Genomic DNA, 26,199 nt, shown 5'->3' on the forward strand with positions numbered 1-26,199 from the left:
TTGTATCCTCCCTCGGCAAACATGGCGGCGCTCGATGCACATAGCAGAGGATGATCAGTGAGTTGGGGAATCGGACAAAGTGTTTTTTTTTAGGTGCCCGACGACGTCTCAGACTTCGAAAAGGAAACCGTCGAAACAACTGGGTTTCATAGTTTCGTTTGTGACTTTGCTGAGGCAGCCTTTCAGACGTCAAGCGTCGTCTGCTCGACGCGATAGGCAGGCGGCTGCAATTGGTTTTCCCCGGTCCGCTGGCGCCCTTCTCTCCCGCTTCTCACCTCCTCGCTTTGGGCATCACAGCGGCAACGGCAGTTTGGCAACGTTTGGAGTGAAGGCGTGAAAGAAGGTCGACTCGCAGGGCTCCGCAATATTTGACGTCGCTGCACTGGCGTGGGTCGCACAGGCACTTATGGGCACTTCAAATTCGGCATTTGGAAATTGTTTTTTTACTTCAAAAATACTGAATTCCCAAGTTTAGAATTTTGAGGGTAGTGTCCTGGCATCGTTTTCAGTCGTTTCGAATAATAATAAAAAAAAAATGGTTTTGATGTGTCAGTGCCCCTTTAATAAACAATAGTTTATTAACTAAAAAATTACCGCATCTCCATGTGGTGAATGATGTTGATTGGGGCAAAGCTCGGGTGGTCCTGAGGATACTGATTTTGGTCATAGGTAGTGCTGATGGTGCCGTTTTCATTCATGTCAGTAGAAGGATGTGTGGTTTTCTTCTTTTTCTTTTTTTTAAGACGGATAGGATGGCATCTCAGAGCCCCCTATTTTTTTTTTATCTTTTTTTTTAATTTTTTTTTTCTTGCTCTTGCTGCTGAACTGACGAGCAGGAGCTCACGAGCTCCTGCTCGTGAACTCACGAGCAGGGGCACGCCGGACGGCGGACGGACATACGGACATGGCTAGCCCCTAAGGAGCTTCGCCCCTAATAAGCAGCCAATGATCATTGCCGGGGCGATGCTAGCAGAAAGACGATTTGGAAGCAAGAGCTGAAAAAAACGTCAGCATCGTCCTCGAATACTGTCACAGGCCATCCATTCATTAGTTATTAAATTGCTGTTAAGAGGAGACCCTACTCTTCAAACACAAAAATTAAAAAAAAATTAAGTAATTTTTAGGACATTTTTTTTTTTTTAAACTATAAGTCGCAAACACCATGTATTGCAAGTACTGCGCTCAGGAAGTGCAGATTTATACAGTTACATTGATTCAAAATTTCATATCGAGGCAGTTCTTAAGCATACTTGGGTAGTAATTCAATTACAGTAATTGAATTACTGTAATTTAATTACTTTTCCTGGTAATTTGTAATTGCAATAATTACTTTTGGCTAAAAGGAATTGTAATTGTAATTTAATTACTTTCTAGCGTCAGTAATTGCTAAATTTCAGGCACAATTACAATTACTTTTGCAAGATTTTGCGGAGGCGGCGTTTTTCCCCCCTGGCCACGGAACGACAGCACAGCCAAAGCGACAGGGGAGAGAGTGTCTCCCAACCTGCTCAAAAAAGGAAAAAGACGGATGGGAAAGAGAGGCTGGGATAGAACGGAATGAAGGATTTTGTAGACTGTAAAACGATTTAATAAAGAATTTGAGAAATAATTTGATAAATGAGGGCTACATTTGCGTCCGTTTTCGTTCCTGTCGTAGTTGGATCTGACTCTTCGTCTCGTTCGCTTCCTGTTTCTCCTGTTTCTAGGGGTCTTTCTTATTTCTCATTCCCACACGGGGGCATCGAGGGTCGAAGTCGAGCTGGTTGGCTCCGATCACATCATCGCGTCGAGGCGGGGAGGTTCGAGGTTCTCCTTACGCGTCTTCGTCGCTAGCATATTCGCTTACATATTTCAGTCAAGGGTGGGGTCTTTTTTGTTCATGAAATTATTCTCTTTTCTTTATGAGTTTTTCACGCCCTTCTCCTCTATCTCGTATGTTGGTACCACTAACAGTAAGTCGTGCTACTTTTTAACAACGAGGCGAAGAAGCAAAGAAGCAGCAGGTCTCATTAACACGACTCACCCTGCAGGCCTTACTTCCAACTGTTGTTGCTACACTGCTCTTGCTTCTCCCAATCCTCGTCTACCTTTTTGTATAAATCTTCATTATTTAGTGTTCGCTCTACCTAACCCTTTCAACCGTTTGTCAGCCTGATTGGATGGGATTCCAAAACTTACAAACCGCGGCCTTAGACTGTAGGGTGCTTGTTTTTACATTTGTTGTTCGTTGAAGGCTTCTTTTTTATATATAGAGGGCTTGGCTTGGCACTTTGCTTTTACACCTCTATCGTGACCCTCCACGCGTTGTCCTCTCGTCCTGGCCTGTGGAACCGTCCCGAGGCGCGCACTGCTGCTTTGCATTGAGAACCTGCGACAGTCTTATCTACAATGGAAAAGGAAAGGCTGCCGGGGCATTGTTACAAAAATTCTTTAAACATATTAGCAGCATTGTAAAAAATATAATCGTGAGGTGCAAACTCTCCGCACCGTCTCTGAAAGCAAATTCAACAAACTGAAAGGCGACCTCCAATTTGCGGAAGGAAACATTTGTAGGTAGGCAACTTTTTTGTCACTTTCAAGCATACTTAGTTATAAAAAAAAATAATAATGGTTCGTCTATATCTTCCAGCTGAAACACGCTCAAGTAACTCATGAAATCGAGGCGTCTAAGAGGCCGCAGTTTTGGAATAATTCGTGAATTCTAATTTTCGCGACGCGGTGGGGTCGCAATATAGATTCCAATGTGTTTACAAAAAACCGGAATTGCTCGCGGGACTTATTTTTCGCGAATTGTAGGCGATTCGCGAAATTCGCGAAAATAAAGTCGTTTACAGTGTGTCATAATTTTTCGAGGTTGTTCTTGCCATGCTAAATTCAAATCGGTCTTTTTTTATGAGACGCATAACATCGATACAGTCATTGCTATCCTAATGATTGATTACATGACGATCCTAAATTTATTATCTACCTCAGGAGATTTTTTCGGGTGTTACCGTGCACTGAATTAACCCAGAATCCCTGGCCATAGAGTTGCTGCTATTGCAACACTAGTTTTGTGGAAGGGACCACAGTTCGCGTGCTACGGTTACCCACATCCGGCATGTTACAAGTCCACAGATAGGGAGAGGCAGCGAATCATCGTGGCTGAAATGTTTTCGTAAGTTGTCGTATATTTAAATGTTTGACGTCATTTACAAGTATCTCTTATTAGCCATTTTTACGTGAGTTTTATGATACCAGTACTGTCGCATATTTGTTTCCTTGTATTATTTTAAGTTTATTTTTTGTTGGTTTGACTTGGATACCATTTGCATAAGCTCTGAGATTCAACTCGCCCCTGTGGATTTTGTCGCCATTTATTTTTCTATTTTTTGAGAATATAAGAACGCAGGAGTTCATTACTCCAAACTATTAAGTTCTATAATCCATTTAACAAATTTCATAAAAGGAAAGTAGAATGCATACATTTATACAGCGGCCATATAACTCGTTTACAGTTGTATGGCCCAAGGTGGGTAAATCTCAGAAATAAGTAATTGTAAAGTAATTGCATTATTTTTAAAAAGTAATTTGTAATTGCAATGAACTACTTTTGCGTAGTAGTAATTGTAATTGTAGTTAAACTACTTTGGAAGCTAAGTAATTGTAATTAAATTACATTTTGAAAGTAATTTACCCATGTATGTTCTTAAGCATGTTTTGAAAAGCTCCTGTTTTCTCAAAATTCTTTTTTTTCGTCACAACAAAGTTTGGCCCACGGTATCTTAGGATCTAAAATTTGGACCTAATACATTTTTCAGGGTTTAACACCTCATAAATCAGTCAGTGAGTGCAACAAGACTACTATTTTTTAACCCACTCGCTACCAAAGCCGGCGAATCGCTGGGCAAGCCATCGGGGACCATATTGCCAAGGCCGGCGATTCGCCGGTCTGCATGAATTTGTTTTAAAGAGCCATTCATAGGTGGCGTGCCATGTAGACTTGGGGTAGTGTATTTAGGTACATTGCCAACAGATGGCAAAGGTCGTTCTGTTCGTTGTTTGTTTGAGCTTGTTCTTTTGTGTGTCGTCTTTCCCGCTCGATCGCTGCCTGCTGGGAGAAGATGGCAGCATCCAGTGTATGGTGTGGCTTTTCTGACAATGAAATCATAGATGTCTTCGTTGACAGCGATGATGACGGGACGTCTGGTGAGGATAGTGAGTTTTCGGAGCCTTCTGTCGACGACGGGAGCGGTTCCGACAGCAGTTCAGAGTCCGAATCATGACAAGAGCACACTGGTTGTGTGACGCCTAAGCGACCGAGGATGGAGTGCTTCGAGACCTTTCATACTAGAAAGAATCTGCGAGGGCCTATTGATTTAAAGACTTGATCGAACCACTTAAAGGCCGCCGTACAGTTCGCGCTTTCCACTTTTTTGCGTTTCCTCCTCTCCTGCCCTTCTTTCCTCCCTTCACCGCCCTCTGCCACCTGTTTACCGCCCTCCTCCGAGGGGCCAACACGGAGAATGGATTAGGAGACGCCTCCATTAATCCGGCTTAACCCGCCGAAGAGGGGGACTGCTGCTTAACTAAAAATTATTTCGCTGCTCAAAAAAAAAAACACGCTGCGGGCAGCGACCGAATGCACTTTGTCGGATGCGCAACGCTCCGTCCGCCTTGAACAAGCTTGTATGCATTGGACTAACATTTTTCGAAGCGCGGCAGGTTTAGTGTAGGTCCTCCTATCATATGGTCCTGCAAGACCTCCCTGTCCGCCACAAGCTAGCCAATAATTCAAAAACATAACGACGGCAGCGTGTTCAAACAGTGTAAAATAAAATGTATATAATATTTTTAAGAACACCGTTGTCTTCACTGCTTGGCTTTCAAATTTTTAGCGCTGCAAATAATCGTAATCAAAATATTTTTATGACTGAAGACCCCTCGTCGTGCATCGAACCCAAGATTACGCTTACGTGAAACATGATTCGGCGCAGGAGTGGCTCGAGTCACCGTAAAGCTTTTTTTCTTTCTTTTTTTTTTTCTTAACGTGGATTTTGCTTTTTAATTTAGCTGAGGTACCACTCGCAGAACACGAATCGCATACCTGGAAGGATCTGAAAACTCGTATAGCTGGTTGAGTGAATGCAATACTATCGCATTCGTTCCCTCACGATGCAATACGAGTAAGTAACGGCAGTTTATGCAATGTTGACGTTGCACAGTCGTGATCGCACAGTTTTAAAAAGCGCTATAAAACGAGCACAAGCGTCGAATTTCGGTACACTGATTGATTTCTGTCTCCCCGCCGTGACGCCACACGAGAAAAGCGATTTCGTTTTGTCTGTGAGATTAGGAACACAGAAATCAAGATATAATCCCGGTAATAAAACAAAGCGAAATGGATATCTGCAGCCAATTCCCAACCGTTCGTGAGGTGACTAGCCAAAAGCATATATTACCTACGTTCCTTTACCCTCTGTACACCGCCAAGAGAGTCATACAAACTCCTTTGCGCTATTATCAACACGATTGCGTTTGCAAGCCGGTAGTTTGACTCGGCTGGGATTTGTCCCTTCTGGCTTTTATAGCTCTCTATGAAACCAGAAAGGTAGATACTTTTCTACATTAGGTGGGTTTGCCCGGGACCTCCAGTTATTCATGGCCAAAATCACACTGGAGGCGCTTCAGCAATGTTCACTCTGGTCAACACACGTGCTCTCTAAAAATGCCTGTCGTCTACCTTCCCAAAAGATACTTGAAGAGCCAATCATAGAGACCGACGGATAACGAGGCCGAAATTATGCTTTTACCTCAAAAAAATTATAAGAACTTTGGCCTAGTCATTCCCAAACTGGTTGCCGGACGAAATTCTCTATGCGAATTGCAAGCCAGGGTTGGTAATAGTAACATAAGATACGTACGGCAGAATTCCCTGCCATAAATAAAATGATTTGGCTAACGCCTAAGTAACGCGAAATAGGTGCGAAGAGTTTTGCGAAAAGGAGCGTGAACAAAAAAAAAAGGAAAAAAAAAAGGCAAGAAAAGGAGATATAAGAAAAAAAAATCTGGTGACGTGGCCAAAAAAAAATTTCTGTTCATGTGATTTTTCTTGTCACGTTACCGAACCAAAAAAAAAAAATAATAATAAACGAAATAAAAAAAAGAACACGAGAAAAATAACATCCCCTGCCCGGTTTCGAAGCTAGGCCATCTTGATCGTGAAACTAGCGCGCTATCCGTTGCGCCAACATAACTTTTTTTTTTCTTTCTTTTTTGCAAGTTGCACCAACATAGCTCTGCCTGTAATGCTCACGCATTCTCACATCATAGGAGAAAGCTTAGGTGCCTTCGTAGTTTTTCATGCATGTGTTATTTTTATTTGTGGCAAGAGTTCTTGTTCTACAATACTTTTAGAGTTTTGAAGCAAAACGGCTTTTCTTCATCCGAGTCACCTTCTAGAGCCAGTAGACCGCACTGGGTCGTCCAGCTAATCAAGCAGTGCCCGTCCTCGCATCCGAGGTCGCCGTTTGACAAGCTTATCTTTCTTCCACCTGGTAGCCGCAACCCCCACGGCAGCTTTGTTCCGTCCCCACTCCCTCTCAAGAGGATGGCTCGCCCCGAGGCTAATCCCATTCTCTAGACGCTCTTTCCATCCAATGCTGGCCCTTTCCCTCCCCGTCCCCCAGCTTCGGGAGAGAAGGTTCTTCCCTGCAGAACGTCCCGTTTGTATAGCGGCCTTTAAGCATGTAAATAAACATGTTTCCTTGTTTTCTGCACCGAGTTTTACTGTAAAAGCTTATTATACAAGCAAAACAGTCATGTCCAGTGTGGCCCTGTTTAAGGGGAAAAACAGACGGGTACAGACAGCCCGGTAGTGAATGGGTTAAAAATGTTAACTACAACATTTTTTAATTTACTTAAAACATGTTTCAGATTATCAGCAAGAAAATTTCAACTCGTAATATTTTTTTTTAGACTGATGCTAAAATTAAAACAATTTTTTTGTTGCACTTTCTGCTGCTTGTAGAGCATGCTGACATACTTTGTGCCACATATTTTTGATGAAGGTATTAAGAGTAGATATGAAAATTTATTAGAAATTAGATCAGGAACGACAAAAGAATGTTCAAGACCAGGATCTCCCTTTCAAAGTGCCATATGCTACTTCTATTTCTAGCCGCTTAGGAATGAATGTCAGATAACGCTATAGTATGGCAATTAAATTGATTATAAATTAGCTTTTACCTCCAATTGCAGTACCTCTTCGTTTGCGGAAGTTGTTTGGGGACAAATGGACGACATAGATATTGTTTGGGGAAAATGGATGATGTAGCGGAAATTGTTCGGGGGAGAGCAGATGGTATAGCTGATATTGTTTGGGGAAAAGCTGATGACATAGCGCAAGTTATTTGGTGAAAGCTGGCGACATAGTGCAATTTTTAGGGGAAAAGCTAATGACATTGTGGAATTTTTTCTAGAAAAGCTGATGACATATACAGTGCAATCCACCAGTACCACATATAATGATGTATTGCTTATAACATTCAGTTTCTAAAGTTTCTAGGCTAGAAACAATCAGTTTCTTGTCCAGGTACAATGGTAATCAGTTATAACGATTGAATTTTCTCGTTATTGTTTTAAGTGGATTGCAGTGCAGTGGCATTTGGGAAAACCTGATGACAGCAGAAGTTGTTTGGGGAAAAGCTGGTAACTAAGGGTTTCTCTGGAAAAAAGCTAATGACAGTGGAAGTTATTTGGGAAAAAGCTGATGATACAGTGGAAATCGTTTAGGGGAAAGCTGATGACATAGCGGAATTTGAAAAAAGCCGACGACATAGTTGTGGACTCATGCCTCGTTCACCGTTTCAGTGCGAGGTGCTGCCACAGCCCCGGAGTCAACCCAACGACAGAGGAAACGGACTTTTCGGTGACACACCATGGAAGAATGGGGGCAGGGAAAGGAGTTTGGAAAATGGCAGTGATGCTCTCTATATATATTTTTGTTTTTCTTTTATTATGGTAACGTTTCTCGTAACACCGGCAACAAATGCGTGGTTTCCAAAGAGGCAAGACCCGTTCCCCAAGCACATTACCTCGAAGTGCGAGGCACGGCGCGGGGACGTCGGAACGAGAGGTCGCTCGGTCAATTTTTTCCGGCTCTTCTCGTTCGCTTTTGTCCACCGGTAAACCGTGCACGTTCTTCAGAGCTGCCGGAAGAGGGCCCGGACTCTTGGGTAGCCTGTACCAGACATTCCTTACCGTCGCAACACGTCGCTCGTCGCGTCGGTCGCATCTTCGCCGCGGAAGAAAAAGTGCAGAGATTCGGAAACGGCCGCCGGTTCCTACCTACGAGCGTTCCTCCAAGGTTCGTCTTTGAAGGCCGACCGCGATTTATTAAACCAGAGCTCGGGAGCGAATAGCCGTAGTCTGCTCTCTCTGCCGGCATTTCTCGCTTTTCGGCGGTCGACGGCGGCTCGCTGTAAAATAGGGCTTTGCGCTTTCGTTTCCCCCCCACCCAGTCGTCGAAGAAGGCCGAAGTCTCAACGAAGCGTGTCTTTTCGCTTGTCGAGTTTGTTTGAATGTGATACCCTTTTTTATTAGTATTATTCCTTTCCACGAGTCCCGCCCTCTTTTCTTTTCCGTCGTGACAAACCGGGTACAAACTTTTAAGCGGTAGCCTTTGTCGGCGGCGGCAATCGGAGGTCGAGGAGGGTGTGGGCCCCTTGGGCGACGTCCGGTGCCGTCTGCCACTAGAGATCCGTCGACGCGAGAGGAGAAAGCATTAACCAGGCGGTAGCATCCCCACGCGGCAAGGTGTAGGCGTTCCTCTTCGGTTTCCTCGAAAGAGTGGGGAGGTGGGATTAGAAGAACGAAAATTGTACTTCAAGGAACGAGAAACGGAACGAGGTTGGATGTCCCGAGTGTTACCCTTCACCTCGTAGAAGAAAACTGGTTGGCACTTCGCGAGTGATATTGCTAATAAAAAAAAAAGACAACCTTGCTATGCCACGGGCTCTTTGTACTGTGTTGGGACTGCATAGACTGTACTCTATGCTCTGTTCACCCCCGAGCCGTCGGAGCGGTGGAAGCTAGGGGCTCGCCGAACCGATTGAATGCCTCCCCCTCGTCGCCTGACCCCGTTCTCCGCACGCAGGTGTGGGCGGGGCGCGATCATGTGGCAAAACAGACGCGACCGGCCCAGCGAAGCACATAGCTTCCACCGCTCTGTCAGTTCAGGGGGCCAGCGTAGTGCAGCGCCTGGGAGGCGAGACGCCCGTGTAGTGGCTTCACGGAAGACCTTGTTCCAGGCGAGTCGTTTCCCGTGGGAGCCTAAGCTCCTTCACAAACAGTCTCGAGCCGTTTGTGGGATTGTCGCCCACTTTCTTACCGTGCACGCCGATTGGGGAAGTGGTAGTTTTTAGCCAGGTGTTGAGAAAGGTCGACGTTTGCTCGTTGCTCGCAATCAAAAATGCCTTCCATCTGCGGCGAGGATTTTCTGCATTCTCCACGTTTTGAATGGAGACTGCTCGTGTGTGGAACCGGTACAGTCGATCTCGCAAACATCTGCAGTGCCGACGAAGGTACGGGCGCGAGCGCGTGGCTTTCGATAAAGCCTTCCATGCGCTAGTTCTTGTGCTAACGAGAACCAGCGCCTTTGTTCGCACCGTAGACGTTCGTGAAACAGAGTGTGCCTACCAAGAATCCTTTAGGTGCCCTGCCCCCCCTGTGCACGCAGACTCTGAGCTTACGAAACGTCGAAAGGGCGGGACAACCGAAAGGCTTCTCTGTCGTTCCCATCCAGTCTGCGACCGTAGAAAACAATTTCGGGCACTGGCGCGAGTGGACGCGCACTGGCTCGAGATGCTGCAATCGCAGTTTGTTTCTGTAGTGCTAATGGATGTACAGTTGAACCTCGATTTAACGAAACCCAATTTTACGAATTTCCCGATTTAATGAACAAATTCAGATTCCTCGCACAGCCTAAGCGCGAAGTCTCCCTTCCTGGATTTTACGAAGATCCCGATTTAACGAAATAATTAGCGGGTCCCAGTCACTTCGTTAAATCGAGGTTCAACTGTATTGTAATCTGTCGTGCATGCTAGGAAATCGTATTGACAAACATGGAGGCAATGGTTCCACGTCAAAACGTGCGGCGTTTAGGATATGTGCAGACAATCACCATTGCAGGGGACACTGGCTAGAGGTCGAACTACTGAAGTGATTAAAATGAAATTTGCAGGGGATATTTAACTTCAGACATAGGTGTACTGTGCAAACTTTCAGCTCCCTAGGTCAAATCTACATACGTGCATAAGATGATATGTCACTTTTTGTTAAGAAATCTGATATGCAAATGAAGCTATTAAGCACCATTTTGACTGCTTGAATATAAAGTGGGGGATGTGGCACTTCGGGCTATCTAGTTTTTATAACTCAAATGTAAATATTTCAGGAAGAGTTGTTACCTCAAAAAATAAAAAGCATTTTCTACCCTGTGTCAATTTTTGAAAACTTAGTTTTTTATCACTGAGGGCTTCAACTTAAAACAAAATAAAGTAGATAGCCCGATTCCCCAGTAAATTTCAGTTCAGAAACATCTTGATTGTGGTATCAGAATACTTTTACCTTCGAACAAGATTTCTTCATATGAAATTTGCAGCAAAAACTAGAACTGAGAAAAATGCATTCAAACATTGAACTTCTCTACTTTGTTACTGCCTCACAATGTGTTGAAAATATTTTATATCAACGCAACTATTTGGCGTATGGTTATCAAATTTGGTGTAAGGGTGTATAATTAGTTTCTAAAACCGAAAACCTCAAAACTGAAAAATGAATTTTTTCAAAAATATTTGAAATTTAGGCCCATGTCCCCCCTTAGAGTCTGTCAATTTAGAACTTTAGATTGTCGCTACAATTACCTCTACAGGAGATTGGCGTGATGCCGAGCTTTTCTGAATTTTAACTTTTTTTTCCTTGTCTTTCTCGTTAAAGAACCTACCGCAGAATACTGTGCATCCATCCATTTAAAGTGCACACCCCCAAAATTTGAAGCATCTGAAAAAATATGGCCAGTACATATATATGTAAAATATGTGACCTCACATAGGCCCATCTTCTATATTCTTGCGACTATCTTCAAATTTCGAGTGGGCATTTGCTCAGTATCTCACGGTTATATTAATTTGCACATTCAATTTTCGGGAAACCATTTTCTGGAATCAAAAAAAAAGAAAAAAGAATTGCAGTTGTCTTTAAACAGCAGAAACCCAAGCCTTGCAGGAGGAATATATTTATCTAGACGCAGAACACTGCCCACGCTATTGGATTGGATTACCGACATCATTGCAGCAAAAACAAATCTGCAAACCCTGAAAGTAAGCAGGCATTGATGTCGCTCCCGTAATAAAGCAGGCCTGTGGGGCTAAAGCGGCAGTCTACGTTGAAAGCAAATTTTTGTCGCAGCGTTCCAGGCAAAAACTACCATTGGTTCCAGTTTAAGGAAGAAAGACAACATTCATGTTTAAACTGTCAGGCACAACCATTTCAGTTGGATATCATTTATTCACTGACAACACAACTGAGCCAGAAGATTTTTCGTGCCTTCGTTGCGAGCCCTTTAATTCGCCATCGTGAAACGAGCTGTAAATGACATCAAACCATGCATTAAATTAGAAGTATATCCTTTAATGTTGTACAGCTGAATCTCGCAGAAAGTAACAAAACCTGCATGCACACACGGGGCAAAAGGAATCTTGCTTTGGCACACTTGGGCTAGTGAAAGTTGCTCGTGTGAACAATCCTAAAAAGATGCACCAACACCACTGCACACGAGATAGCGTTCTTGCGAGCACCGACGACTTGTCCTGTAGGCGTTTGTTTTCCATGGAACAATTTCGCAAGAGAAACAGGGCAGCCTCTCGTGGTGCTCCGATCTTGCCAAATATCCGGAATCCGGTTTAAAATGAATCCAGGAATGCTGCTTGTATCTTGTAACAGATGCCTCCAAGTCATTACCCTGGTGACAAGTATGATTGTGGATACTCTAAAATACCCCGCTACTAAAGCAAGATCTGTTGTACGGTTCGACTGGCCGCGGAATTGGTAGCCGCATGGCCCCAAGAGGTTGCCCATCCTTATAGACTCCATTTGCACAATACAGTTCTTGCAAACTAAATTAGCCCTTCCTCTCTTTTCTTTTAATCGGCCCTTGAAAGCATGGAATACTTTCTTGCTGTAGTCAAACCTTTGGCATTGAAAAGTGTTTTGAAAACAGCAGACAGCACCAGCTGCAGTTGGCCAATGACGAGGCTGTGCTGTGTCGTGTGGTGTCAACGCGCCTCTCGCTCCAGCTGTGTTACCCGCGGTGCTGGGAATACGTGCTTCATAGTTTGGCATGGCTGATAACTTTAGTAAAACTGCTGGATGTTTTCGGCCTAATTCGGTATCCGAGAAAGGGCTGTGAATTTAGTGAGTGGCATAGCGTGGTTGAGTTTTAGAGCAAACAAAAAAAAGGAATGAGGAAAAATACATTGCTTCCTGAAGACATTTACTATGCTGGAAGGACCGCCCCCTAGATTCAAGCCTCCGAGTATTTGCACAAAATTCTTACAGTAATGAAGTGTTTTTTTTAATGCAATATAACATTTTGGTTTAGAATACAATAGAAAAAAGAAGGGAACCTGTTACAATCAACACTTGCCGAAAATCTGCCAGCATATGCTGTGCTTATTTGATATTTTATTTCTTAAGAACCGGAGACGTTTTAGCTTTCAAATTTGAAGCATTAGAATGCATGCTCCGTTGGTTATTGCCCATGTAAATTTAAAAAGAAACAAGAATGCACCTGACGAGGCTGAACCAAAACGACGCTTTCTTGCGGCATCCATTTTATAGTCTGGTCATTTTACTATGCCCTCTTTGCCAATGACAGCTTGACAGAAAAAAGGAGCTAAAGGGACAGTGAGAGATTGAAGGCTGGAAGCAAGAAAAAGCTAAACATGCTTGTGGAGAAGAGGGTTACACCGCTTGGAGGGAACAACTTGCCGAACTTTCTTCAGATGCCGACAGCAATGTTCGCTCGGTTAAGTTCAGCAAAAGCTTAGTCGAATATTTCAGTGTCAACCGCAGATCTTGCAATGCAGGGGCAGGTGGCATTCCTGGCGTCATCTTCACATTGTGAAGGTGAGGAATGACTCAGCTCATTCCATTCGAATCAGTTTGGACTGCATATCTATGATCAGTGGCATGCAGTTAGGTGCATCCCATTAGTTCCGAGAAACAGTTGGGCCATATCAAGGGGAGATGACTGTCTAGATGAAAGCACTAAGGGTGCAGGGAACAAAGTCTGTTTTACAGGGCTTTTGGTTGTTTCCTCTGTTATTGAGCACAGAAAGGTTTGTGCATCCTTTTACAAATGTGTTTTGTTCGGAGCTCACAAGTTCCTTCCCTTTTTTGCTACCTTTTGAAGGAATTGAGCCAAGGGTGCAACAGAGGATGCCAACCCCTTACACGAGGTAAAGAATGAGTGCAACCACAACAGAATAAATTAACTTCTCTTTGCGTCCAACTAAACCAGATCCATCCATAAAAAAATATATTGCTATAACTATAAATGGAAACATTCACATTTTTTAATCTTCACAGTTCGATAAGATTCGAGTTCTATAGTCTATCGCGAAATGCAACCACATTTCATGCAGGGACCATAGAACCACCTGGACATGCGGAGCTCAAGGACTCTATTATCGTGCTCATCTAGACACAAATTCCAACTGCGGCTGTCTTCAGTTATAGAGGAACAAGGAAACGTAACCACCCAAAGTTCAACTTTGTACCCTTTCACACATTTCCATTTCATGCAGACCAACAATAAACAACATACTGTATGCAAATAGAAAAGTAAACCTGCGAGCACTCTTAAATTGTGCAGCTACACGTGCTCCGAGAAAACACAGCGGACACGCTAACGATCAATAACAGTACATCGAAAACCAATACAGTCATTACCGTTGCAGTAAAATCTCGCTGCATAGGGCTTATCTTCTCTGGAAAGCCAAGTTCGCTGTAGCAAAAATCTGCATAAATTTCTTTGTTGAGAATTCAGAACTTGACGAGCGAGAGTTTACTGCAATGTCAGTGATGGATAGCCATCGTAGTCGTGGAATGGGACGATTGCCGATGCGTGCACTCTCAAATGACGGACACTAATGAGGTATGCCTTGAGCTGCTCTACCGTGTTTAGATTCCTTTACCAACCGCTATAGATGGCTTCACTTCGTGCGAGCAAAGCCAAAGCTACAAACGCGAGCAAGCTGCCCCGAACCGCACCGCACAAACACATGTGCTCGAAAGGGACGTCGAAAGCACTAAGCTTGCCCTCGTAGCTTCCGCTTCGCTCACGCACAAAGTGCTACAGACATTTTCTTTCCAACACAATCTTGAGTTGCCCACTGTCTGCCCAGACCATCCCATGGAACGCCCATCTCGCCATCTCTTCCGGCGACGGAAACATAATAGGTCAGAACGGCTGACTCGTACCAATTGGCTTCATACAGTGGCACCAACGCCCCATGTCCCGAGCATCCACAGTCGTCTCGCCGCCACTTCCGCCGTGCGCTGGCCCGTTGCCCTCGCTTCTGCGAAGCAATGGGAAAAACAAAAAAGGCTTCCAGGGCTCGGCGATTCGGGCAAACGGTCGACAAACGCGTGGCGTAGTGTCCCTTTCGGAGATGGAATCTCGTCCCCCGTTTGGCTGCAGAGTCGACGTCAGACCATCGCACGAGGACGCAGCCGTGTCCGCCCTCTCGGCAGTGTTGCATTGCCTGGAACGTGTCTCTGACCGGCGTGTTTGGCGTCCCATCCCGCCTGTGCATCGAAAGTGGTCTTGCGGAAGCGCCGGGAACATGGCGGCGACGGCATGACGCCTCTGCGACGCAGTCGGGCGGAAGTCGAGAGGCTGCTTTCGAGGATGCGGTAAACGCACCGGTCGGAGACGCGTCCCGGGAACCGCAGCGGCGGCGACGGCCTCCGCTCGAGACTCGCCGGCGACGTCTCAGAGGGACTCGTAGGCCTCTGCCGCTCTCTCCAACCCGGGGGCGTCCGCTGCGCCCAGGAAGGCTTCCAGCCGCTCTGCGTCCGAAGAACTGTCGTCGGCAGAGGGCTTGGCGCGCTGCTTGCGCTGAGACTTCTTCTTGGGCTTGCGTTCGGCATCCTCCGTGCCCTTGGAGAAGGACCCCTCCTTGCGGTGCTTCTGGCTGCGCTCCTTGTCCTCCTGCGGGACAGCCGTGGGCTTAACCTTTGTTTTCTTTGTGACAAAAGAGCAACTCGAGAAATGACCTAACCGCGACCCGTAAGTCCAACATAGTACTTTAAAAGTTAAGTAAAATTTTGGCACATCTCTATGGTATCTGAATAACTCTGAGAAGCATGTAATGTGTGGCTTGTTAGAATGCCAACAAAACTGCTTCCGAGTTGCTGATACTGTCTATCAGCGAATCGGGAATCGTTCTACACGTTTGTGGAAAAATGCCCATTTTGTATTTTCTTTTATTATCCTCAAAAAACAATGAGGAATAAGAATTATAAGAACAATTAAAGGCTAAAAAGTGCATTGGTTCCAGGGCACAACTGAAAAAAACACAAATATCATGGACAATTTCGGCACATCCTTGTTGGCATTGATATCGACAAAAATGTTATCACTCGTAAAGACAACTACAGGAGGACGCTTAAGCTTGCTTATTCCCAAGCCGTGCAAGCGTGTCAACCGAAGGGTCGTGGCTTTGAGTATCGCCTCTGCCTAAAATTTTTCAAATTTTTTCTTAAGGCAAATGGATTACTTTATGAAATCAAATCATTTAAGACATGCGGCGACCTTTAATTCGCATTACATGGCATATTTTAATCACTTTCATTCCACGTGTGATATCACGAGTGTTGTTTGAATTTCCTGCACGAGGTCATGTGGCTGCGACGTCGTGACCCTATCGACCAATCAGGATTTTCCCGTCTCATCGATGCCCGCTTTTCTGCGACACGAGCTCCTTAAAGCTATCACTTTAAAAAATGCAAACAGTTTGGACGGATTGATTTATTAATGCTGTTGCTTTATATGGCCAAGCAACCTCAGGAGCTGCGTAAAGCGAAATGTGTAGGTCGGTCAGTCCGTGACCGCTAAACAATAAAAAAACTGCAATTGGCGCCAGGGACTGAACCAGGGAGCAAACACGACCACCATCGCTTGCATCTTGGTGCGAGGCGTTCCCAGACAATGCCGCACGGACTTTGTAGCGTACTTCTCGGTACATAAACCGCTGCCCTGTATAACGCCCATTGCAGAAGACAGCAGCAACACCGTCAAGAACAACAAAAACAGCAACAACCACGATAGCCACTGCAATGCCACCAACAATCGCCACACTGCATTTGCGTACAGTGAAATTGCGTAATCACCACAGTAACAATCCTAAGGTTGAAAGACTTGTGGAACATTAAAGTATTATTTTATTTAGTTTCATGACACGTTTTGCCAACGATGACTCCATAAAACTACCGCAGCATTTGCTAAAATAGCCCAACATGAAGCCAATTTTTCTGTAATGTTCATGTGTTGCAGCAACTAATATCTCGATGCTGTTTTCCTGTTTCACGACAATGAAGATCCCGCGACAACAAATGCTTCCTGTGTCCCATGAATTTCATTGTAGCCGGACTCAACTGTACAGTCAACTCTTAAATTTAGTTTCAAGTGCAGCTAACTTCAGTATGGGTATGGTTCCAGCAATTGTATGTGCAATGCTATAGAAAAGGTTGCGCAATAATTTAAAGGCTACGGTAACTTTGGGACCCAGTTAAACCACAACTGCAGAAACCCAAGCTCGAAATGGATGACACCTGCAGAGTCATTATTCATTGCCGTTTTCTGAAAAGGAGCGAACAGTTCAGCCAAGCCAGCCAGGCTGCCAAGCCAAGGACAGGTTGGCATAGCAACATTGTCCATTGAGTTTTACCTCAGGAAGATATGACCATTGTGGCTGCACGGCTCGCACGGTCAACAAAGCTAGGCTCAATGAAGTAGACAAACGGCCATTGTCCGCAGTTCACTTTCGGACAGTGAAATCATGCGGGCGGTTAAGACTAGTGTAGTACCAGAAAGTTGTGAACTGTCACTGAACTGTCGCGAAGCCAAATCGCAGTGGTAATACAGTGCAACCCACTTATAGAGGCTATTCACTGGACGCCATATTTGTGGGTGCTGTTTAGAGCGCATGCTCAGAAGGAGCTCATACTAATCGGGTGCTAAGACCGGCGAGCTTGACGGTGTGGATTGCACGTTGAAAAATAACTGTGGAAGCTTGCCATCAGCACGCGCTCAGCAACTGCGCACACAGCTATGGCCGCAAGTGAATCCTCCCTATAACAATACCACATATAACAATGTACCGCTTATAATAAACAGTTTCTAGAGTTTCTAGACTGGCAATGATCAGTTTCTAGTCCAGATACAACGATAATCAGTTATAACGATTCGAATTCCGGGCTTTCTCATTATCGTTATAAGTGGGTTGCTTTGTATGCAATTAAATATTTTCCCCGTTTTTGTACGCAGTTGGCACTCCATCGTCGCGCTATGCTTCGAGCGCTGACGTTGTCATTACAACTTTCAAATAAGATGAGCCAGAGTCGGCGCGCACAAACCTTCTTAGACTTGTGCCTGTGCTTCTTGGGTTTGGCCGGCACGGCAACGTCGCCCTCCGCCCCGGGTTCCTCCGGCTGGCTCTGGAGCACCGGCTGCCTTGTGGCTGGAGCTGCAAACAGGGGTCAAGTGTCGCAGCAGCCATTAGCGCGTTTGTTGCCGGTAATTAAACGAAGAAAAAATTATCTCCAGGTGAGAAATAATTCACGTACAGCTACTGACAGATAATCCAGCATAACACTTCGGCATTTCGTGGCCTTCGAGCGTGCACACTCTGCCAAAGCGTAGTGGGAAGCAGGAGCATGCACAAGAGGCAGAGCATCCAAAAGCGCCACCCTGCCGTCCTCATCCTGTCAGTGGCTGCGGCCGCGCTTGCTGGAAGCCAGGCACAGAGAAGATCTCGGACTCGGAAGTAGAGCAAGAAAATCAATATCAAAAGTGACTGCAGCCAACAGTCCCCGGCTTCCATTTCACGGTCCTTTTAGGGTAATTATAGGATCAATACTGGAACTTCTTACAGTTAAAAAGATAATTAAAGCAAATGCAATGTCGCCCTCCTAGTTTTTGTTTCGTCGAGTGAAGTCTCGTCGTAAGTGAAACTCGGCCAGAAGTCTCGACCCTGTAACCCACTAGATCTGGTGTTGGGGTGATGCCGACAAGGTTCGACCGCCGGGAAACTGGCAACTCCCTTGCCGAAGAGGGTGAGGCAGGGGGTGCTGTTTTTAGTTTTTTTTGACCGATCCCACAAAGGTCTTCCAGGCGATCACTCCCACGACCTTGTGTGCAATGGCTTAGGATGGGAGGAAAAAGAAAAATAATTTTTTTTAACTTTCTTTTTTTTTTAGGTAAGTAGTGCAAGCTACTGCCCGTTATAAAATGTAAAGTCATTAGTATACATCCATCCAGATATGAAACCATAGGCAAACTTAAAAAAGACTCTGAAACCTCGATACTTACTGTGTGCGTGACATACAGCACAAAAAAATTGAGCGGTCCAGCGTTAATCCAGAGTAGAGTCGCAACGACAGCTGCGACACGTCACGGCGAAGTCGGTGGGCATCGGGTTCAGACACCGTAGAGTAGTAAAGTGCATGAACAAAGCATTCAAAAAAAAATAGACATCTGTTTTGTTCTGAACTCCTTTCTTTTGTTTCATTTTGCTTTTGCCCCATTTTTGTTCCAAAGCGCGTGGCAGCATGTCTCCCGGCGCAAGCTCTTGGTATTGACAGTGCTATGACAACATTTCGTTATAGGGTTTTTTTTTTTTGTTTTTTGCAGAGCGCACGTGCAATGGGCATTGGGTACTACAAAACTTTTAAGTATAAAGTGGGTCATTAATGCTGTGGGGTAGCTCAGCGGTAATGGCTCCGCTTTGTACGCAATAGACCCAGGTTCGGTTCACACAGGCGGCGAGCCATCTTTTTCAAGAATTCGGCAACATCGACGACAAATGCCTTACATCGCCAACTAGAACATCAACAATGACAACTAAAACTATGAACATTAACTACTAACTACTACATCAACAACATGACATCACTTCCAGAGGTGAACAGAGCCCATAACACCTATTGCTTTGAAATGCATAGCAAATTGCTGCGCAATTGTGTTGCACGCGAAACGTCTGCCGTCTACGCTCTCGGCGCTCTTCATCGGTTATTTTAGCACCTGGCTTGATGCGTGGCGTGTACACTCAACAGCAATTTTTGGAATGAAGATACCGGCACTAGCCGGGGCTTTAAATATGTGCAACAAGGCGTCAAGCTGCCAACTGCCGGACACAGACCGGACGCCTTGCAGTGCTTTCCTGCAGACAAAAAATAAATAAAAAATTGGTGTGCGTATGTTTATACAGTCAAAAGTTAGTCTGCGTTAGTGGGCGTCTGGTGTCTCAGCTGTAGATGAACAATTTCGCCAGTGCAGTACGACCGCTAGCCTGCGGTCTTTAATGTGCACCACGCAGTAGTGATACACGACCGCACACCGGTACGATGCTCATTCAGATTAAAACGGGCGGGGGTGGGAATCAAATCCAAGATCCCTGGGTTCTGCAGCGCGAGCTTTTGCTGCCCTCGCTCAATGATCTAAATGGTCTGGGTTCAATATCTATGCGGTGACCCTGAGACTGCATTTAACTAGAGCGAAGGTTTTGCGGTGTTTGCAAGATAAAATGTACATATACTATGAGGAGTGGTTGTTTATAACAATCACAAAAAGTTTTAGAGTAATAAAAAAGGAAGAATGATGCACAAAAAAGTGAAAGCCGTTTACAACTCCCTGTAACAACGAATTAGAGCGCAGCTCTTGAGGAGGAGAAGAGAAGGGTACTGGGGGGGGGGGGGGGGTGAAGTGACCTTGGGGGGTCACGTGACAATGCCGATGATGTCATCAGTGACGATGACGATGCGGACTCCGATGACGTCATCAGCAATGATGACGATGACGGTGACGTCATCAGTGATGATGACGATGCCGGTGACGTCATCAGTGACGATGACGTCATCAGGGAGGTCACGTGACCTCGGCGGGGGGTCACGTGACCCTGGAGGTGGTCATGTGACCTCGGAGGGGTGTCACGTGACTTCGGGGAGGGGGTCACGCGAATTTGGGTGTCATGTAACCTTGGGGGTCACATGACCCTGGGGGAGGGGTCACATGACCTCTGGGGGTCACGTGAACTTGGGATAACCTTGGGGGGCCGCGTGACCTTGGTTACGCCGACGCCCCTAAGAGCTGTGCTCTAAAAAGAGAGGACCTTGTATTCCCTAACTACCTGATAGATGGCGCCAGTGTGATCTCCCATCTTGAAATATTTTAAGAGGTTTCAAGGCACACCGTTCTAAGCAGTCGTGAGTGTGAGAACCAGCCTTTAGACTGCGAGAGTTCCAGCTGTCGTACTGCTATTTGTGAGCGCCCCGCCTCGACGGTGCACGTGTCGTCAGCACATCTGCGCAAGCATGCCGCTATTGGTAGCGATACAAATACCGACGGGGAATATTCCTGCAGTTCAGCTTTGCTTGGGACGAAAAAGCTCGGTTCGCTTCTGCCGTAACCAAAAGCGACGCTTGTACCTAGCGCAGATACGTGTCGGCACGAGCCATGCACTCTCCTGTACAAATGGGTCGTAAGAGCCTCGTTTCCGAAAACACTACCTACGAGAACATTTTTCTCCCCATAGCCAAAAGTAAGAAAAAAGAAGACGGGGGGGCGGAACAAACAATGTCGACCACCCCGGTCTTTCCGAACCGCATGCACCCATCCGAATGTTGCACACCAACACCGCTTTCAGTGTCTAGCAATACCTCGCACGACTAACGCCGCCTGCAGAGACAAGTGGACCAACTCCCTCGCCATCGCTCTCGTGCCGAGTCTCGAGGAGTGACATCGCTTTCCCCGGATCTCCTAGTTTTCCTCCTCAACCACACAGAATGGTCGTCACGTCGCACTACAATGTAATGCAACGAGGAAAAGTTTCTGACGATTCTGGTACTACTCCTTCGGATCTTGCGCAAACAATACACTGCATTCCAGTTTTCCCCGTGGATACAAAACCTGCAATGTGCCTTCAACCGGCGCGTTTCGTGTTTCAAACCGCCCACGCTTCGAGAGTGGTCCCGAAACGGCATGAAAATTAAGTCGCAGGAACGGAGGACGTGTCACGCCGACAAATGATGCAATCTTGATGGCTAGTCATGGAAGTTCCGGCAAACAAGACGAGCGAACGTGAGTGTCACCGTCGTTGCAGTGCCCAAACTCCCAACAGTAGAAGCTTCCAAGAACTATGAAGCCAAAGAGTGACCTACAGCAGAACGGGCACCCACCGTATTCGCCTCGACTGTTCTACAACCTCCAGGGTTTTGGCAGACAACGGCATCACACAAATGCGACATCAACGGGCAGAAATTGAGGAACCACATTTGGGGACGGGCTCCTAGGAACATAGCGGTTCCACAGCTAGGTACCCCTACACGTTCCCCGAACTCCCGAATATCTTCGGCCACCCCGCTCCCAAGTAAAGTGTTTTCCTGATTTTACAACACTGTCTCAGCGAATTAGATGCGTAACCAGCAGCCAAACACACCCCGGTACGCACACACGGTCTGAAGGCTCGTTTACTGCATTACTGCATTGTGCCAAGACCCGGAGTTGTTCCTCGCTTCATCGTCGAGGGAGATGAGGTAGGTCAGGAAGTCTGGGAACCCTTGCAGTAAGCGCGCCGATCGGAGACGCGCTTTGGGTGCCGCACTGCGGGCAAACGTTGCGCAGCGTGGCCCGTCCGGAAAGAACCCTCACCAGCGAGGGCACTGTAGCGCTTCTCCAGAAAGGTCAGGTCCTCCGTGGGCATGTTCCAGAAGGAGGGAGTCTCAGGAGCCGCATTCTCGGGCGCCGCGGGGGAAGACGTGCCGTCGGGATCCTCCCGGCTGATCTGCACCCGGAATTCGGCAGGGCGTTACGGCAAAGTGTTCGGACTTTCCCGAGATTCCAAAAACCATCGCCTACCCTTTGAGGGCCTAGTTTTTTTTGGTATTTTTTCGCATGCTGAATGCAAATTTTGGTCTCGGAAACTGTGTAGCGTGTTTTGTGAAGAATATTTATTTCTAAAAGACACACTTTTTTACGGGCCAAAATTTAATTGATGTCCGCATGCCTCCAACCTACAACATATTTCTCGTATTGTATTTTTTGAGACAAGATACTGCACAGTGGCACCTCGGCTTTGGATCCTGAGGTCACTCTTTAGATCAGCCTCAATCGCCCCTTGTTTATTCATTCCTACTGTCGTCGAATACCGAATGTATTGGTAATTTCTAGATCTCAGTGTTCGCCATGAAGCGAAAGGTTGAACAACACGGATTCTCCCTATACCAAAACAGAAGTCGCCTAAACAAAACAAAAAATTGCATCCCACCGAAAACTGACATTGCTAGATAAAACATTGTTTTTGTCGCTTGTTCGTGCCTGCCGCTACACGTAAAAAAAAACGACGGCCCAGTTGGGAGGGCAGGAAGCACACCAAAACTGAAACCGCACAGCAATGCGGCCGAGTATGCTCGGGCATTCCACTCAAAAGAGTAAACAACAGCTGAGGCACTTTTCGAAATAACTGAGTTAGGAGCAGCATTCTATAGACTTTTGTCCCCTAAATAAATTATCACACTTATATTTAAAAAAAGCAAATGTAAGCTGCTTTTATTCTGGAAAAAATGTGCACCAATGGCCGCAAGGTACTATGTGGCGAGCCTCTCTACTGCCTGTTATCTGTCAAAGGCACCATGACGTCATCATTGACGTCACCGAGTCGGCTTAGAGGCAGTCAATTTTCATCTGACACTGTGGTAAGGTGCGAAGATGGGCGAGTCACTGCATGATCAGAGAAATAAAAACGGCACAGAAATGAACACAAAGACAAGTAGAAGACAAAGGCAAACATAGCGCTGCATTTCTTTGTGTGTTCTATTTGTCCTTGTGTTCATTTTTGTGCCGTTTTACAGCAGAGCTGTTAATGGCTAGTTTCTCCAGGATCGTGACTGCCAGCAAACAAATGTCAACACAACACTCTGAACAGCTACCACCGTCCATAAGCAATGGCAGCCACCAGACAACTGGCTTGCCAGTTGTCTGGTTGCCGCCGTTGCACATATTTCACGCGCGATACCCTTTCCCACTGGGCTTCAATTGCAACTGTAGTTTTTGCTGAGCAAGATGTAATAATCAAAAAAAAGTGCAGCTATTGAAAAAATAAAATAAGTGGCGAGAATGCGGCGATCCTCACGGCTCAAAAAACACTCTGAAAAGACCGCAAGAATACACTGTCCTACTGCGAGACACAAACTGCTGCTGAAGATGCGAGAAAAGAGGGGAAAGGTACCTACCTCCTCCCTTGACACAAACGAGTCTCCGGACAGGTCTGCAACGAGACAAGGGTTGCCGGTTGGCGTCTTTTCTGGGGCCCAGACGAGGCTACAGTTATGGCCATTAAAAATTTATGGCGAATTGCTAGGCAATTGCGTTGCACGGATGAAACATTCTAGCATCCTCAATAGTTCAATGCATACCATGTTTACACTCAACAGTTGTTCCTGGAATGAGGCGATACCACCGCTAATCAAGCTGATAAACCTGCCAATCTTCCAGAGCCTTCCATACTCTATAGCTCCTCTCCCCCGGCGCACACAGGTGGTCGAGCTCCTCTTCACCTACCCCTCTGGTCACGTGACCGGACATTAACCAATCGGCATTGAGCACTTCACTCCTCCTCTCCCACCCATCAACCAATCAGTGTCGAGGCCTCACGAAATGCCGAGCACTTTGCCAAAAAAACATTTCAGGTTCCTAAGCTAAGCTTTGGAGAATCGACACTTCAGCCATCTTGCCGCTTGAAATCATTGCTGCCGGTTGCCCGAAGCTTCACCTGAAATTGCAGGAAACACTTCCCTGTCCTCCAGGAAAGTTAATGCAGTTCGTGACGGAACAGGACCACATCACCCGAGCTTACCGATTCGCATCTAAAGCTCAGAAAGTCGCAAAACTGAATCATAACCTTCACTAACTGCACCCTCTCTGTGCTAGGAAATGGAGTGTCGACACTCTAAACGCAGCTGATCTGGTGGCTTTAAATGGAGTTACTCAATATGCACAAGGTAATGCACTCTGTACGGTTCTCCATGCACGGCAGCAGCCAAGAAAGAAGCCCACCAACTGGTAACTTGCATTGTGGTGCTCACTAAGTAGTGGCATCAAAACCCCCCCACACGAAAGGATCCAGCATCCCCTCTCCCCCACCCTCCATGAAAAAATTTTCTAACTACGCTATACGCTACTGTCCCAAAGCATCTACCTATATCTACCAGCCGCAACGAAGCTAGCCGAGTGTAGTGAGCAGAGTGTATGCATGAGCACATTATAAGAAGCTAACTATAGTCTGTTGCAACATAAAATCTGCAGAAATCCTGCCTCCGGCACACGCTCATAGTAACTTCCCGTTCCACTTGCACTTGAACACCAGCTACATTAGGGTTCTCTTTCGGAAACGCTATGCACGACAATTTTTGTGTCGTAGAGGCATAAAATGCGTACTGAGTTCCTTTGTACAACATCACCACGAAGCAACATACAATGCATTCTGTGTTGTATGTGGGCCAAAGCACGGTCGTCACCCTGAGCTGGAGAACAAGCTCGTGGATTTCATCAAAGAAAATTTGCCCGGGAGATGTCGACCATTAAATTGCAAATGTTCTCCATGGTTGGAGTTGCTCACTCTCTTAAACCTAGGATGTCTACGTCGGTAATTTGTCACTAGTGCAGCTAGCGCCTTGGACATTCCTATCGCAATGCCACAATGGCCTCACGTGCCACGCGGAAAAGCCGTCTCCCAAAAAAGAAGCGGGGAGCAGACGACAATGCAGAGGCCACCACTGATAGCCCTTGAGCACTGTCTGCTGCCCGTTCTGGGTGACTGCTTGGTCGCGGCAGCAGAGTGCAGCACTTTGCATTGTGGAAACTTTCTTGAATTCAATTATTTTCTCAATTGTACCAAAATGTTACTTCGCTGCTGGAGTTGCTCGATTTCCTTTGCTACAAACAGACATATAGACATTAAAAAAGTACAAACAGGAATGGGAAATTGTAATTCCTCTGCTATAGCCGCTTTTTCATCATAACCAACTCTGTTATAAGTGGGTGCGACAGTATAGCAGCAAAAGTGTGCACCAAATATCTGTTTGTTATGACCAATATTTCACTACCGTAATATCCCGAGTCATCGCCCATCCCCGAGCCATCGCCCACCCCATTTTTTGGGCCAATATCGATTTCCGAAAAAACACCGAGTCATCGCCCACCCCTTCAAATACCCCAGCGCGGACTCAGCGATCCGTGAACACTCATGCTACCCGAATGACGCGGCCGCGGACCTTACAGTTGGAGGACGTCCGTGACAAAGTAAAACGAAGGAGGGAAAGACACTTCTTTTTGTTTACGCATTTCCTCCGTGAGCGACCCCGAAGTGGTTGTGTATCCGTGCGAAAAGAAAACGATGGAGATAACAAAATAAGAGTTTGTTAATGTAACCGCGGAGTGTTAGGTCAGTCTGTCTCCGCCGAAGTAAGGTCACCGCGAACCCGCTCCTTCTTCCCGCCCGTCGCGACCGCGGTTGTGCAATATTTTAGGCAAAGCCAACGCGTAAATAAAGCTTTGCTGGAACGTAGACGTTTGCAGAGCGTCCCAACCGTGCATTGATAGCCCGCCGTGCACCGACGCACGTATGTACGCACCAAACAAGAAAGTTGCGCAAGAGCTTGTAATTGACAAGGCGCCCGACTTGGCCCGACGCCAAAGTATTTGCCAACACGACCGCCGGCTTTCCCGCTTTCCCAGCATTGCTCTTGGTCGCTTCTTTGGTCTGCTCGCTCGCTCGCTCGTTGCGCCTGGTTGGTTTTTCCATTTTCTTGTAGACTTTTCTTTCTTTTTTTTTTTTACTAACTAGGAGAACATAGTGGTGACATTCTTTCGCGGAACAA

General features: G+C 46.1%; 2 protein-coding genes across 2 annotated transcripts in view; one reads left to right on the forward strand and one right to left on the reverse strand.

The window, feature by feature from the left end:
- LOC8041456 (ras-related protein Rab-14) overlaps nt 1-8,986 on the forward strand; it is a 36,361-nt gene extending 27,375 nt beyond the window's left edge. Inside the window, exon 8 of the mRNA XM_029974625.4 lies at nt 7,852-8,986. The gene's annotated coding sequence lies outside the window, so the exon portion shown is untranslated. The remainder of the gene's footprint in view (nt 1-7,851) is intronic.
- Nucleotides 8,987-11,527: 2,541 nt separating this feature from the next.
- LOC8041454 (rab-like protein 6) overlaps nt 11,528-26,199 on the reverse strand; it is a 49,084-nt gene continuing 34,412 nt past the window's right edge. Inside the window, exons 14-17 of the mRNA XM_042292609.1 lie at nt 23,554-23,588; nt 21,974-22,106; nt 17,683-17,792; nt 11,528-15,256 (exon numbers count right to left, since the gene is read on the reverse strand). Coding sequence (XP_042148543.1) covers nt 15,038-15,256; nt 17,683-17,792; nt 21,974-22,106; nt 23,554-23,588 — 497 coding nt within the window. The 3' untranslated portion in view covers nt 11,528-15,037. The remainder of the gene's footprint in view (nt 15,257-17,682; nt 17,793-21,973; nt 22,107-23,553; nt 23,589-26,199) is intronic.

The sequence above is a fragment of the Ixodes scapularis genome, unplaced genomic scaffold, assembly GCF_016920785.2.
Source record: "Ixodes scapularis isolate PalLabHiFi unplaced genomic scaffold, ASM1692078v2 PGA_scaffold3__209_contigs__length_174095766, whole genome shotgun sequence".
NCBI lineage: Eukaryota > Metazoa > Arthropoda > Arachnida > Ixodida > Ixodidae > Ixodes > Ixodes scapularis.